Source organism: Pseudophryne corroboree, chromosome 10 (genome assembly GCF_028390025.1).
Source record: "Pseudophryne corroboree isolate aPseCor3 chromosome 10, aPseCor3.hap2, whole genome shotgun sequence".
Classification (NCBI taxonomy): domain Eukaryota; kingdom Metazoa; phylum Chordata; class Amphibia; order Anura; family Myobatrachidae; genus Pseudophryne; species Pseudophryne corroboree.
Genome location: NC_086453.1, coordinates 44,263,184 through 44,280,524, shown reverse-complemented (window position 1 = coordinate 44,280,524; position 17,341 = coordinate 44,263,184). Strand labels below are relative to the sequence as shown.

The following is a 17,341-nucleotide window of genomic DNA, read 5'->3' as shown; positions in this document are numbered from 1 at the left end:
TAAAGCTACAAACAATCAAACCTTAAATAAGGATCCTGGATTACATACCTTGCACTCGAGCCACCACACATGATTTGGCACAATCTCCAACCATGTAAATACTACAACAGGCCAACGGGCCCTCAAGTCACCAAAATCCAACTTTACCTTCAAAATCAAACTGACCATAGACCTGGATCACAAATCACTAACACTCCATCAACCAGTCTGGACAGTCCCTCACATCAAATGCAGCATACAGACAGGGTAGAAGATGATCCTGACACATCCCATGCTTCTCTACTACTTTAGAAAATGCACACCCAAGAATGTGGCCGTCTCAGCGCTCCAAACATGTAAAGTAGCCCAATGGACGCAGGAATGCCCAACAAATCAGATCATGTTATTCGGCCATGGCCCTACCCGAAATGAGTACCAAAGGATTCAAAAGAGGAAAACCAAGAAAAACTTTCAACCCACAAAACAAAAGCCACACAAATCACACTACATGGAGGTTTACATGGAGGAAACAAAAACACATGGATCAAAAACCCATTCAGGCTCCCGCTGCAGTGGTGAGTGGCAATGCCATAGATTTCTCCAACATACAGTAAAACAAAACACCCGCCCTAACTAGCACAAGCTACATGCATAGCTCTTAACACCAGAATATTTCCACCTTGCAAGCTCTATAAGGAGTAAATTTACTAAGGTGGGAGTTTTTTTTAGAACTGGTGATGTTACTCTCAGCAACCAATCAGACTCTACTTAAAATGTATCTAGCTGTTTCTAGAAGATAATAGATAGAATCTGATTGGTTGCTACAGGCAACATTACCAGTTCTAAAAAAAAAGTCCCACTTTAGTAAATTTACCCGTAACCAGCCACCTCACAAGAAGCCACTCCAGTACAAAATGATTGCAGCCCATAGTCAGTGTCTAGCAATCCAAATGGCTACAAATTGAAATTTGGAATGTAGAGACCCATCTGCATGTGCCAGCTAAACTAACCTCTTCAGGGCAACTCAGTAATAAAGATTGCACAGACAAAGATGCCAGGGAAATGAGACTGTAAGATAAGCCTGTAATGTAACCCAAAGCCCCTTTCTCATCTGATCCATTATGAAACAGTAAATTTTACACAGTGCCAACCCCTCGCAAACTAAAACATTACAGAACAGTAATACCAAAGAAGATGAGGCCAGGGCAGCTGCCACCAATGCGTGTGGATTATTAGATCTACACTAAAAAGGTCTACAGTCAATAGGTCTACCACTAATAGTAGACATGCATTAGGTTGACAGGGTCAAAAGATCGACATAGAATAGGTAGACAGTTGAAAAGGTCGACATGGTCAACGGATCGACAGGGTCAAAAGGCCGAGATGGAAATGGTCGACACAAAAGAGGTAGACACCATTTTTTTTTTTATTTTTTTTTTGGAGGGTTTTGACACTTTTTTGTCACAAAAAAGCCCCATTAGTGTACCACGTCCCATTGCATGGTTCACTTCGCTCACCATGCTTCGGGTAAGGTGCCTCACTCTGCTACCGCTGCGCTCGGTACAGGTTACTATTCCCAATCACAGTCCAGATGGATGGTAAAGTATGAAAATGTAGAGAAAAAACACTTGTGTCGACCATATGCGTGTCAACCCTTTACCCTGTCTACTTTTTGACCCTGTGGACATTTTGAAGTGTCTACATTTTACATGTTGACCTTTTCACCCTGCAGACCTAATGCATGTCTACCATTATTGGTCTGCCTATTGACTGTAGACCTTTTTAGTGTAGATCTACAGACCGAATTCTGTCCCCAACTCTTCAATGCAAAACTCACCAAAGAAAGTCCAGGAAAAAGCAACCTAAAGAAAAGCAGCACATTCCACTTAGCACATGAAAACAATTAGGACCCCCAGCATAGACTATAAGTCTATACACTTACAGTTGTTAACTGCATTAAGGTAGTCCTGGAACCACACCTTAAGTGCTTTGGTCAGCAGAAAACTTTGCTGACCAAAGTTTGCAGTACCCACCAAAATGCAGTAACACCTATAGATGCCATAGGCAATACCCTGCCCAAATAAAAGCACACATGTACTGATAATCTGCCTCACCTCTGAGGCACCGCAATTCCAAGAAACTAACTCCACGCCAAGCTACCTTAAAGGAATGTAGGATCCCAGAAGCTATAGCCCTCCAGTCCAGACTAATAACCTGCCAGACATGATAAGGACATACTGTACCTCACTAACAGGACATTCAGTAGGCACCACTGTCTGAAAATGCACCCATCCAGCTCACGACAAGACATCAGCCACTTGTTTTCAATATTTGCCACATGCCTAGCACAAAAGCAAATGTTTGCCACCAGGCAATGAAGGAAAAGCAGTGCCTCAGGGAATATACAGTAGTCCCCTTGTAGATGATGGCATAGACAACAGCAATAGTTGTCACATAAAAAAATTAAATCACTGTCACACAACCTCTACCAGACCACAACTCTACAGCCACCATGCTGCAGAACAGCTTCAGCAGCAAGAGGTTAGACATGAGACCTTCCTAGAACAAGCACACCAGCCAGAACTTTAGAAGTCAAGAACACCCCAGGTAAGCACCGAAACCCACCAAACCTGCTGCATCTATATGGAAATGGAGAGAAAGAATGTTGACAGTAATAACCAGACAGATCAATGCATCATTAATGGCCCTCAAGAAATGCAGACTGTGAAGACCAGGAGTATTAGAGCATAAACTCAGAGTGTACTCCAGGACTTCTGGGTCAGGTCACGCAGACAGGAGACAGATAAAGATATAACAATATATTTATTAGGTGTTTACTTAGTACAAGCTCTCTAAACCAACTATAAGATAAACACAGTTGAAATTAACCCCAGAACAACAGGTCCCAATAAACAGCAGTTTACCGTCAGACTTCCCAGCACTTTCCCACATGCCCTTGTCCGGATGAAGTATAATTGTGGAGGATCACAGGAGTTTCAAACAGTGGCCCTCATTCCGAGTTGTTCGCTCGGTATTTTTCATCGCATCGCAGTGAAAATCCGCTTAGTACGCATGCGTAATGTTCGCACTGCGACTGCGCCAAGTAACTTTACTATGAAGATAGTATTTTTACTCATGGCTTTTTCTTCGCTCCGGCGATCGTAATGTGATTGACAGGAAATGGGTGTTACTGGGCGGAAACACGGCGTTTCAGGGGCGTGTGGCTGAAAACGCTACCGTTTCCGGAAAAAACGCAGGAGTGGCCGGGGAAACGGTGGGAGTGCCTGGGCGAACGCTGGGTGTGTTTGTGACGTCAACCAGGAACGACAAGCACTGAACTGATCGCACAGGCAGAGTAAGTCTGGAGCTACTCTGAAACTGCTAAGTAGTTAGTAATCGCAATATTGCGAATACATCGGTCGCAATTTTAAGAAGCTAAGATTCACTCCCAGTAGGCGGCGGCTTAGCGTGTGTAACTCTGCTAAATTCGCCTTGCGACCGATCAACTCGGAATGAGGGCCAGTGTTCATACAGCAGAGCCAACAAGTCTGCTAATCCAGAGAAAAGTGGGTAATCCAGTAGCCACAATGCTCCCAGGCCAAATCCTCAGCACACTAGCAGGAGCTGAGACTCCAGGACTAGTAGCTTTTTGAAGCCAAACTCACACACCCCTGGTGATCTCTTGCCTTCCCTTTTTAAACAACATTCTAATTTCCACCACCAAAAGTCCCTCCTGATTGGAAGAGTTCCATGAAGGTCTGTAAAAGAGATGAGTCATGAGGAGATCCCCCCTGCTGTTCGCATGCCCCAGTGTCTGACTCAGTCCTAGGGGAGAACAATGGGATCTTGACACAATTAATCCCTTGGTGATGGGGGAAGATAGCCAGTCACTCCCTGTTTTATCATTTTATAGTCATACAGTATGTGACCTCAGAGGGCTCCAACTGCTCCCAGCTTCCTGCTATAGGTGTCTAGTGACTGGTCCAGCATAACACATCACACCTGGCCCTGTTTAAGAACAATAGCTACTACAACATAGTCAGAATGGACCTTGGACAGTATATTCTGTCACATACCTCCCTCTTCTTAAATCAAGGGAGCAGGGTTGGATCCTTTTCCTGGACCAGCCATGTGACCTTTACCAGGTGCGATGCTGTTTCCTTCTTCTCTCCTAGATAATCCATCAGCGTTGGTATGCTCACGGCCCTTTTTGTGAGAGATGGAGAAGTTAAAACTTTGCAAGGCAAGACTCCATCGTAGTAATCGCCCATTGTCCCCAGCTGTCTTTTGTAACCAATGAAGTGGATTGTGGTCAGTCACCACTGTAAATTCTCGTCCATAAAGGTACGGTTGTAACTTTTTCAAGGCCCACACAATGGCCAGGCATTCTTTCTCAATGGTGGCATAAGCCACTTCCCGATCCACCAGTTTACGGGACAAATATACCACAGGGTGGTCACGGCCATCCTCCCCCACTTGGCATAACACTGCTCCCAAACCACAACCAGAGGCGTCAGTTTGAACAATGAACTTCTTGGAGAAGTCGGGGGCAGCTAGTACTGGGGCACTGGAGAGGGCTTCTTTCAGGGCCACAAATGCACTCTCACACTCAGGGGACCATGCAACCTGTCTAGCATATTTCTTTTTGGTCAGGTCAGTCAAAGGTTTGGCCAATGTGCTGTATTGGGGAACAAACCTCCTATAGTAGCCAGCTAGTCCTAAAATGCTCTTACTTGTTTCTGATTGGAAGGTCTTGGCCAGTTTAGAATGGCTTCCACTTTAGCTGGCTCTGGTCTAATCTTACCCCCTCCCACTCGGTGACCCAGATATTGCACTTCAGCCATTCCTATTTGGCATTTATCAGGACGGATGGTTAACCCACCCTGCTGAATACGCCTGAGGACCTCGGCCACATGTGATAGATGGTCTTCCCAGCAAGAACTAAATATAGCTATGTCATCTAGGTATGCTTGTGCAAAATCCTGACACCCTTCCAGCATTACATCTATAGCTCTTTGGAAAGTGGCCGGGGCATTCTTCATGCCAAAGGGCATCGCCAAAAAATGATAAAGCCCAAATGGAGTGGTAAACGCAGATTTTTCTTGGGCCTCAGGACTTAAGGGGACCTGCCAGTATCCTTTACTAAGATCTAGAGTGGTTACATAGGTTGCTCCCCCTAATCTCTCCAACAACTCTTCCACCCGGGGCATGGGATATGCATCTGTGACAGTCACCTCATTCAAACGTCGGTAATCCACACAGAATCTGGTGGTCCCATCCTTCTTGGGAACTAACACTACCCCGGCTGCCCATGGACTATTGGACTTCACAATAACCCCTAATGCCAGCATCTCATCAATCTCCCTTTTTAGGCTGCCTGCTACCTCAGGCGTGACTCGGTATGGTTTTTGCCGGATGGGCTTGACCTCCCCTGTATCTACCACATGCTGAGTGAGGGTTGTGGTCCCTGGAATACATGTAAATTGCAAAACCTGGGCCATTAACACCTCCCCCATGTCCTGACGCTGGGCAACACTAAGTTTTTCCCCATATTGGACTGCCTCCAATCCTATGCCTTTCTTGCATTCCTCTAACAAATCAGGTAAGGGGTCTAACTCAGGGGCCTCCATGGGGGGACAACATACTACCATTGCTGCTACATTTCTTTCCATATAAGCTTTGAGACGATTAATGTGGAAATTTCTGACTTGTCGGCCAGCCTTATCCAGGGCCACAATGTAATTCACTGGGCCTGACTGTTTTACCACAGTATAAGGGCCATCCCAGGTAGCCTGTAATTTATTCTTACGTACAGGAATAAGCACCATTACTTTCTGTCCCTCGTGTAATTCCCTGAGTCTGGCATTCTGATTATACCATTCAGATTGGCGGGCCTGTGCCCCTTGGAGATTTGTTTGTGTTAAGGCCATTAACCTCGCCATCCTTTCCCGCATCTGTGCCACATACTGCAGGATGGGTTGACCATGATCAATAAAGCTTCCTTCCCAGCTTTCACGGACTAGATCTAGTGGTTCTCTGACCCTGCGGCCATACAACAATTGAAAGGGGGAATACCCAGTAGAGTCTTGTGGCACTTCCCTATATGCAAACAGGAGCTGCTGTAGTGCATTTTCCCAGTCCCTCCCCTCTGACTGCACATAAGCCTGCAACAGGTGTTTGAGGGTTCTATTAAATCTCTCACATAATCCATTAGTCTGTGGGTGATAGGGGGTGGTCCTTAAGGGACGTATTCCCCATTTTTCCCATAATGTCTGTAACAATTCCCCCTGAAATTGGGCCCCCTGATCCGTTACAATCTCTTGGGGATAGCCCAGTCTACTAAATATGTCACTCAGGGCCTGAGCTACATGCTCTGCATCTATAGAGGAGAGTGCTACAGCCTCGGGATATCGAGTTGCAAAGTCTATGAGGGTCAGAATATATCTTTTTCCTGAATGACTAGGAATCTTAAGAGGCCCGACTATATCTACGGCTACCCGCTGAAAGGGTTCCCCAATTATAGGTAAAGGATGTAGAGGGGCTCTTTGTGGTACACCTCCTAACCTCTGACAGGTATCACAGGAGGCTCGATAATGCTTCACATCATGGGATACCTTGGGCCAAAAAAAACTTCTCAAAACTCGAGCAAGAGTTTTCCTGACACCAAAGTGTCCAGCTGCTGGTATGTCATGGGATAAGGTCAACAGCTGCTGTCGATATCTTTGGGGAACCACCAATTGCTTTAAGGCACTGCCATGGTCCAGATCCTCACTATGAGGAGAAATTCTATACAACAGCCCGTTCACCCATCCTACCTTATACCCTTCAGAGTCAGAAAACCCACTATCTGCTGCACTTTGAAGTTTGGCTAAGGTGGGATCAGTTTTCTGTAGCTTTCTGAATTCACTTCTATCTACCTCCCCCAAGTCAACTACAGTACTCCTATTTCTAAACATATCCTTCTCAGTGATAGGCATACTCACCACCTGTGGATTGGGTTCAGAAGCAGTAGTGTGTTGGATCTGAGTGAGAGTGGGCCCCAGGGTGGACGAAGATGCAGAGTTTGTCTCTGTTGAGAGGGTCATTCTCCGGGCTTGGTTCCTGGTCACCACTTGAACAAAATGTGTGACCAGTCCCTGTCCTAGGTCATTCCCCAGAATGACTTTTGCTGGCAGGCCGCTAAGAACTCCTACATCCACAGGGCCATGGTCTGCCCCCCAGTCCAGATGCACTCGGGCTACTGGGATATCTCGAACTTGATTCCCTGCTGTGGCGATTCTAACCCTTTGGTCCTCAAGGATCTTGTCTACCGACACCAGGTCAGGTTCTATGAGGGTAAGGGAGGCTCCTGAATCTCTCAAACCCTGGACCTCCTGGTCATCCACCCAGACAGACTGCAAATGACCTTTCATGTTTCTGGGAGTTTGGCATCCCTCCTCCACTACCAGGTCCACCACATACACACCATCCATCACCTCTGGTGCATCAGGATGGGGATATTCCCTTTCAAATCCCCCCACTGGTTGGTAGACCACATTAACCGGGGCAGGACGAGCTCCCACATAAGGTCCTCGAGACCGGGTGCAATCCTTCTGCATATGCCCTGGCTGATCATCTGTAACATCTGCGGGGATAGGACGGTTGCACTAATGAGTGTCGAGGTGCGGCATCCCTCTGGTAAGCGGGGGCAGATAATGGTCTGGTTTTCTGGGTCTCTCTCATTCCCATTCTCTGTGTTCCTGGTTGCTGTACACTGGGTGCCTTCCATCTGACCCGGTTAGCAAGATACTCATCTGCCATTCGGGCTGCTGACTCTGGGTTTGGAGGTTTACGGTCAGCCACCCACTCTCGAACCTCTGGTGCCATTTTATTTAATAATTGTTCCAGTACCACTTCATTCAGGATTTGTTCAGGGGAATACACATGTCGTCCATCCCACCACTGCTGGCACGCTCTCTTCAGTTATCTGGCGAATTCAGCATGGGAGTCATCCCCCCCACGATTTAGTGTCCGGAATTTTGCCCGATAGGATTCGGGGGTGAGTTGGAATTTTGCCAGCAGGGCTTTCTTCACCAGTTGGTATTTTCCCACATCCTCATTTGCTAGCGATTGATAGGCTTGCTGAGCTTTGCCTGTTAAACTGGGTCCCACATAACAAGCCCACTCCTCCTCATCAATCTGGTGCACGGTCATCAGTTTCTCAAACACCTGCAGATGAGTATCAATGTCTGTCTCTTCTTCCTTAAATCTGGGCACATCTCCATATCTTAGACGTGGCTTTCTGCTTTCTTCTTCTTGCACAGCCTGTCTAGCTGGTCCCTCCGGGTAGATATTTACTCCCAGCACAGTTTGTATTACTCCTGCCCTCTCCCTAGAGGTAGCTCTGTCCCCTAGGGCTTTCATCCACTGCTCCAATGTTTCAGGAGTTGCTTCTGGTCTCTGCATTCTCCCCATTCTTGTCCCCACTGCTGGGATTTGCTGTTCCTCCTCATCACTTAGAGCAATCTTCCCTGGGTGAGCTCTGTCAAACTCCAATAGTAGATTGATTAACACATCCTTTTGTTCAGTTCCATTACAGGGGATCTTCTTTAGCTTGCAGAACTCAAACAACTGCTGTTTCCTAGTCCTCCTGTAATATGTCTCTGCTTCCCTCAAATCTCCTATTGCAGCTTCACTAGCCATTCTTCCTGAGATGTCTCTTGGGTTATCTGATGGGACTGATGTTAATTGGCTACTTTTTACTAAAACCTGTTCCTGTAGAGCTTGGTGTATCTCTATACAGCACCTTATGCTCTTCCCACTGGACGGGACTGCGTGACCCCACTGTCTGCCACCAATTGTGAAGACCAGGAGTATTAGAGCATAAACTCAGAGTGTACTCCAGGACTTCTGGGTCAGGTCACGCAGACAGGAGACAGATAAAGATATAACAATATATTTATTAGGTGTTTACTTAGTACAAGCTCTCTAAACCAACTATAAGATAAACACAGTTGAAATTAACCCCAGAACAACAGGTCCCAATAAACAGCAGTTTACCGTCAGACTTCCCAGCACTTTCCCACATGCTCTTGTCCGGATGTAGTATAATTGTGGAGGATCACAGGAGTTTCGAGCAGTGTTCATACAGCAGAGCCAACAAGTCTGCAAATCCAGAGAAAAGTGGGTAATCCAGTAGCCACAATGCTCCCAGGCCAAATCCTCAGCACACTAGCAGGAGCTGAGACTCCAGGACTAGTAGCTTTTTGAAGCCAAACTCACACACCCCTGGTGATCTCTTGCCTTCCCTTTTTAAACAACATTCTAATTTCCACCACCAAAAGTCCCTCCTGATTGGAAGAGTTCCATGAAGGTCTGTAAAAGAGATGAGTCATGAGGAGATCCCCCCTGCTGTTCGCATGCCCCAGTGTCTGACTCAGTCCTAGGGGAGAACAATGGGATCTTGACACAATTAATCCCTTGGTGATGGGGGAAGATAGCCAGTCACTCCCTGTTTTATCCTTTTATAGTCATACAGTATGTGACCTCAGAGGGCTCCAACTGCTCCCAGCTTCCTGCTATAGGTGTCTAGTGACTGGTCCAGCATAACACATCACACCTGGCCCTGTTTAAGAACAATAGCTACTACAACATAGTCAGAATGGACCTTGGACAGTATATTCTGTCACACAGACAAACCAGAAGATCATCTGTGATCTCTCTAGAAAGATGAAGAAAGTGAAATAGCCACATCACCCCAGTAATAGCATGTTCCATATTCCAGTAAAAACATGACCCACCGAGGGTATAATCGTACAAACAAAATTCAGAAGACCCAACAATGATTGAATCTAGTGCAGTGTTCTATCCTCGGGACCCAGGCGCAAAGCAATCTGATTCCAAAGCTTTGTCCATAAGCAGCTGACTCAAGACAGCCACAGTCCATTTCAATTCCGAGGAAACTTAAATAGGTAGTAGAGCCCTCAGTCTTCTCACCAACAACATGCACCACAAAAACACCAAAAAGGGCAGTAACAGGGAAAAGCTTGCCAACAACTTTCCAGGCCTACTAACAAGAAAGTTATCCAAGTAATGTGCCATGCCAGAGTGTCCCATATCAGCCTGAATGCACCACAGCAAAAAGATGTGCTTAAAACAGACACAAGACAAAGCACAGTCCACAGGCAAACACTTATCAGCCAAACAACGATCAGGCAAATATAATCCCAAGAACTGAAATAGTTGCAAGGGCAACAACTGGAAAGCTAATTCAAAGTCAACCTTGGTGCATCCTCGGAAGACTGATAAACAGCCCTGCAATTACTAGGATCAATGGCATCATTGATAAAGCCAACGTTAGGGTAGGACAGGTAAGCCAGTATTTACCAACCACCTTCTTCAGTACCATGCCAAAAGGGAAGATATAAAAACAAGGGAGGGGAGAGGAGGAGAAGGGATCAACCATGCGATATAAACTGCACACAAAGCCTTGGCTGGGGAATAGACTTATGACCTCAGTCTGTGATGCAGTCATGCTAACCGCAGTGCACCATGCTGCCCACAATCCATTATCATAATGCTGAGGGCCTGAGTCGCGCAAATGTTCTTGCATCATAGTCAGTAAAAAATACACTGTGCATGCGCACAGTGTGCATCATACAGAGTCACAGGACTAATTAATGCTCATATTCTCTGTAGTGTATTGGAAATGTATTGGGCATTCCATGGTGGTGACTGGGAGGTGGATATGCTGACGCACAGAGATGGTCCATCTTATGGCACTGTTATGTGAGTGTGGTGTGCATGTTGCTGTAGTGGTTGCACACTCAGATGGTCACATTAGAGACCGTCCTCTAACAGGGCTGGTGCAAGTGTCGAAGGGGCAACTGATGGTTGAGCCTAAAGATGCACCAAGTGGTATTTCAGCATCTAGAGATGCTATACTGGGGCAGGGCATGTGCCAGTATTAGCATAAATTTGCAGTGATTCCCGTCACAACTCAGAAACACGCCCTAAATCTGTTATTGGTACATTAACAATATAGTCCAACAATAAATTACTTACTTTGCAAAGTATTTTATTATTTTTTTCTCATTTATAATAGGTCATTGTCATTACACAGTGATATTACAGCGCAGTTTGTAAAATGATATACTCCTTCTAAGGAAAGCGGTATCTGTATTACAAAGATCTTATCAAGTCTTCACTTATTGGTGGTCATTCCAAGTTGATCGCTAGCTGCATTCGTTCACTGTGCAGCGATGAGGCAAAAAAACGGCACTTCTGCGCATGCGGCGCAATGCGCCAGCGCGACGTACTATTACAACGAATGATGTAGTTTCACACAAGGTCTAGCAAAGCTTTTCAGTCGCACTGTTGGCCGCAGAGTGATTGACATGAAGTGGGCGTTTCTGGGTGTCAACTGACCGTGTTCAGGGAGTGTTCGAAAAAACGCAGGCGTGCCAGGAAAAACGCAGGCGTGGCTGGGCGAATGCAGGGCGTGTTTGTGACGTCAAAACAGGAACTGAACAGTCTGAAGTCATCGCAAGCGCTGAGTAGGTTTTGAGCTACTCTAAAACTGCACAAAAAAACTTTGCCGCCGCTCTGCGATCCTTTCGTTCGCACTTCTGCTAAGCTAAAATACACTCCCAGTGGGAGGCGGCATAGCGTTTGCACGGCTGCTAAAAACTGCTAGCGAGCGATCAACTCGGAATGACCACCATTGTTTGGTAATTGTACACGTGGTTTGGAAATAGCAAGTCTATTATACAGTATAAGGCGGCACAGTTGAACACTAGAGAAGAGGAGAGGATGCATCCCCCCCCCCTCAGAGCTCTTATTGACAGCTCGAGAGACATCGGGCTCATCTCACCTGCAGTCCACCCACAATCCTCGGTACCCCACCTCCCACTCACCTCTGTATGGCCAATATGCCACAATTCCACCTGCTCCATCACCATCCCTGCTCACAAGCCACTTTGCTCATCACCCTCCCTTCTCACCTCCTTTCTGTATAGCCAATATGCCACAATACCCCCTGCTCTATCACCCTCCCTTCTCACCTCCTTTCTGTGTGCCCAATGTGCCACAATACCCCCTGCTCTATCACCCTCCCTTCTCACCTCCTTTCTGTGTGCCCAATGTGCCACAATACCCCCTGCTCTATCACCCTCCCTTCTCACCTCCTTTCCGTATAGCCAATATGCCACAATACCCCCTGCTCTATCACCCTCCCTTCCTCACCTCCTCTCTGTGTGCCCAATGTGCCACAATGCCCCTGCTCTATCACCCTCCCTTCTCACCTCCTCTCTGTGTGCCCAATGTGCCACAATACCCCCTGATCTATCATCCTCCCTTCTCACCTCCTTTCTGTGTGCCCAATGTGCCACAATACCCCCTGCTCTATCACCCTCCCTTCTCACCTCCTTTCTGTGTGCCTAATGTGCCACAATACCCCCTGATCTATCACCCTACCTTCTCACCTCCTTTCTGTGTGCCCAATGTGCCACAATACCCCCTGCTCTATCACCGTCCCTTCTCACCTCCTTTCTGTGTGCCCAATGTGCCACAATACCCCCTGCTCTATCACCCTCCCTTCTCACCTCCTTTCTGTGTGCCCAATGTGCCACAATACCCCCTGCTCTATCACCCTCCCTTCTCACCCCCTTTCTGTGTGCCCAATGTGCCACAATACCCCCTGCTCTATCACCCTCCCTTCTCACCTCCTTTCTGTGTGCCCAATGTGCCACAATACCCCCTGCTCTATCACCCTCCCTTCTCACCTCCTCTCTGTGTGCCCAATGTGCTACAATACCCCCTGCTCTATCACCCTCCCTTCTCACCTCCTCTCTGTGTGCCCAATGTGCCACAATACCCCCTGATCTATCATCCTCCCTTCTCACCTCCTTTCTGTGTGCCCAATGTGCCACAATACCCCCTGCTCTATCACCCTCCCTTCTCACCTCCTCTCTGTGTGCCCAATGTGCCACAATACCCCCTGCTCTATCACCCTCCCTTCTCACCTCCTTTCTGTGTGCCCAATGTGCCACAATACCCCCTGATCTATCACCCTCCCTTCTCACCTCCTTTCTGTGTGCCCAATGTGCCACAATACCCCCTGCTCTATCACCCTCCCTTCTCACCTCCTTTCTGTGTGCCCAATGTGCCACAATACCCCCTGATCTATCACCCTCCCTTCTCACCTCCTTTCTGTGTGCACAATGTGCCACAATACCCCCTGATCTATCACCCTCCCTTCTCACCTCCTTTCTGTGTGCCCAATGTGCCACAATACCCCCTGATCTATCACCCTACCTTCTCACCTCCTTTCTGTATGCCCAATGTGCCACAATACCCCCTGCTCTATCACCCTCCCTTCTCACCTCCTTTCTGTGTGCCCAATGTGCCACAATACCCCCTGCTCTATCACCCTCCCTTCTCACCTCCTTTCTGTGTGCCCAATGTGCCACAATACCCCCTGCTCTATCACCCTCCCTTCTCACCTCCTTTCTGTGTGCCCAATGTGCCACAATACCCCCTGCTCTATCACCCTCCCTTCTCACCCCCTTTCTGTGTGCCCAATGTGCCACAATACCCCCTGCTCTATCACCCTCCCTTCTCACCTCCTTTCTGTGTGCCCAATGTGCCACAATACCCCCTGCTCTATCACCCTCCCTTCTCACCTCCTCTCTGTGTGCCCAATGTGCTACAATACCCCCTGCTCTATCACCCTCCCTTCTCACCTCCTCTCTGTGTGCCCAATGTGCCACAATACCCCCTGATCTATCATCCTCCCTTCTCACCTCCTTTCTGTGTGCCCAATGTGCCACAATACCCCCTGCTCTATCACCCTCCCTTCTCACCTCCTTTCTGTGTGCCCAATGTGCCACAATACCCCCTGATCTATCACCCTCCCTTCTCACCTCCTTTCTGTGTGCACAATGTGCCACAATACCCCCTGATCTATCACCCTCCCTTCTCACCTCCTTTCTGTGTGCCCAATGTGCCACCATACCCCCTGCTCTATCACCCTCCCTTCTCACCTCCTTTCTGTGTGCCCAATGTGCCACCATACCCCCTGCTCTATCACCCTCCCTTCTCACCTCCTTTCTGTGTGCCCAATGTGCCACCATACCCCCTGATCTATCACCCTCCCTTCTCACCTCCTTTCTGTGTGCACAATGTGCCACAATACCCCCTGATCTATCACCCTCCCTTCTCACCTCCTTTCTGTGTGCCCAATGTGCCACCATACCCCCTGCTCTATCACCCTCCCTTCTCACCTCCTTTCTGTGTGCCCAATGTGCCACCATACCCCCTGCTCTATCACCCTCCCTTCTCACCTCCTTTCTGTGTGCCCAATGTGCCACAATACCCCCTGATCTATCACCCTCCCTTCTCACCTCCTTTCTGTGTGCCCAATGTGCCACAATACCCCCTGCTCACAAGCCATTTTGCTCATCTCCCTCCCTTCTCACCCCCTTTCCATACAGCACACAATTAAATTCAGGGGAGCAATGCTTCCCTGTGTCTGGCTGCAGCATCAGAGTTCATGCCAACATCAATAAAGGGGCAAGGGGTACAGAGAAAAGGAAAAGAAAAAAGAAAATGGCAATGCTGGCCACAACAGCTTACGACCCACCAAGCTCGCTCACTACCCACAGCAGCCGAAGTGAGAAAAGGGGATACTGTATAGGAAAGAGAGGGGGAGGAAACCAATAATGAGATAAGAAAGATCAGTAGAAAGGGATGAGAGGGAGGAATAGGGTAAATGGGAGGTATAGGGAGATTTGGGAGCAATAGAGGCAGACAGAAGAAATAAGGGTATGGCATTCTCTGCTGCTATATTGCTAGACTATTCGTCCAATACTAACTGATGTGCCCGGTTTCAACTGGGCAAGAGTTTGCTGGATGGAACATTTTATACCTTTTCACCCACATAGGAGTTGATACCCCGTAGTATCCCTGCTTAGTGGGTGGCTACACATAACTGTCACAGTTTCCAGACCACCCAACAGGTCATATGTTCCAGGTCAGTCAGCAGGTCCACAAGGAGAGTTCACCAACTGTCACAGTTTCCAGAGCACAATGGTAATGCATTGTATTTGGAAGGTAGATGTTTTGCCACATAACTCCGAAACAAAGCAACCAATCACAATTCCAATATAATTCTGCACATCTACGGACCAAGAGCTGTGGTATATGATGTGTCCTGCTCAGACAATGGCTTCATAGAAATAAGTCCAGATAACTTGATATATGGTTTAAGTTTATCGGAATAATAACACAGTGGAATAAAAAGCTTGGCTCTGCATATACCATGCATTGAACTTGTTGGAATTTGTGTATTCTTTCCCTCCTATCCTCTATGTCTATGGCATCCCTTATATCAGACTGTAACTCTTGTTATTTATTTTCAGAAAATGTTTCCTTAAGAACCGACTCAATGAGATGAAATAGAGACTTCCTGAACATATTTTTGAAGCTTTCCACAACAAACAGGTAAAGTAATGGTGTAAAGCAAGAATTAATACAGCTCAAACATGTTGTTAAGACTTGTAAAGGTTGTAGGATACTCTCTTGGACGCTGCCTTCCACGGACATTCCATACCATATATGGTAGGGGGTCCAGGAAATAAAGAAAGATAGAATCGCAATGATGATTATCTTGTAGGGTTTACTGGAGCGTGCAAGTCCTTCCTTCTTCATCTTGATAAATATTTGTAGATAACAATATGCAACAATAGCAAAAGGAATTAGTAAACCCATTAACAAACGAACACTGAACAGGCTCCACTTTAATTGCTGTTCATTCCACTTTCCAAAACTGGTGAAATCATTGTAGCAGATAGTGATGTTCTTGTCGTCATCTTTTACTTGTCGAAACACAAGATAAGGAGAGCTAATCAAAAATGCAATAATCCACCAAAAAATGCAGATGATCGAAGCGTTCTGAGGATTCATGTGATTTCTGTACCATACTGGATGGAAGACCAAGCAGTAACGGTCAATGCTGATTGTTGTAAGGACAAACACTGCGGCAAACATAGCTAATGACAAAAATACATTAATGAACTTGCACATAAACAATCCAAACATCCAGTGAGGTTTCATCATAAAATAGACAGTAGCAAATGGAATGATAAGAGTGAAAAAGAGATTGCCCAAAATAAGATGAAAGAACCAAGTTGTGTTTATAGTTTTTCTCATCCTGAACCAAAGGACCCAAAGATATAAAGTATTTCCAACCAATCCAAACACAAATGTTAACAGCAAAACCACAGCTGAAATTATCTTGGAAGCCGTCAAGGGCTCGTAGGTTGTCCCATTACTTGTGTTGAAGTGATAGCTGGAGGTTACGTTAACAGTCATTGTGCACTGCAAGACATAAATAACATAAAATTAATCCACGTTCATGAAGGCCACCAAATCTGTTTCAGTGGTCTTGTGGTTAGAGCTGGTCTCACTAAGGATTCCTTATCCTACACCTTGTTATGTTGTACATTATGTCAGTATACGAGCATCTTGTGGTTAGAGCTGGTCTCACTAAGGATTCCTTATCTTACACCTTGTTATGTTGTACATTATGTCAGTATACGAGCATTAAGCTTCTTCTCTTGTTTTTGTTTTTTTTAAATCTCAAAAACAGGAGAAATTTGTCTTCAAATCACCAATCTTGCATTCTTACTGCTAAATGACATTTCTCTCCACTTCAGGTGTATGGTAACAAAGACAAGGATCACTGTGCCAAATGAAATTTGTTTGTATGTTCTCAATACCAGGCTCTGTCCACTTGTTCTGTGTACCTGCATTTGGACATTTGGGGGTGATATGAAATGCAGATGGTCAGGATGCCAGTGGTCACATGACCGACACGGCATCCCGACTTTTAGAATGCCGTCCCCTACCTAGTCCCTAACCCGCCTGGGGTGGCAGCTGTGGCTAAAATAGTATGGGGTGTAGTATGTACCTAATCACACCGGTGGCGGCTATGGCTTAAACTCGAGCGGGGATGGTAGCTATGGCTAACCACCCCCTCCCCCCGGCTGTCGTGCCTATCCTTAACCCCACCAATACTCACCATCGGGATGCCGTTGGTCGGGGTTCTTGCCCCGGGATTCAGTGTGGTGTCAGATTTCCAGGGTCAGTCGCCTGACCACAGCAACCAGTGCACCAGTATGCTGACCGCATTGCAGATATTGCACCTTTCACCACACCTGCCACAACACCATATAGTTTAATTACAGTACGTGTCATTTTTTTACATTTTTGCACAATATTTATGCCAAGACCCTGGTTTTTATCCAAGGCTGTGAGAGGAACTCAGGGAAAATATTTGATTGGGATTATGGATAGTGCGAGGAAGCACATTAGTAATATATAT

General features: G+C 46.7%; 1 protein-coding gene across 1 annotated transcript; it reads right to left on the bottom strand.

The window, feature by feature from the left end:
• Window positions 1-14,344: 14,344 nt before the first annotated feature.
• Window positions 14,345-16,329, bottom strand: LOC134966983 (probable G-protein coupled receptor 33). The gene has a single exon (XM_063943988.1). The coding sequence runs from the start codon at window positions 16,327-16,329 to the stop codon at window positions 15,364-15,366; it is 966 nt and encodes a 321-aa protein (XP_063800058.1). The 3' UTR covers window positions 14,345-15,363.
• Between the last annotated feature and the right edge of the window lie 1,012 nt (window positions 16,330-17,341).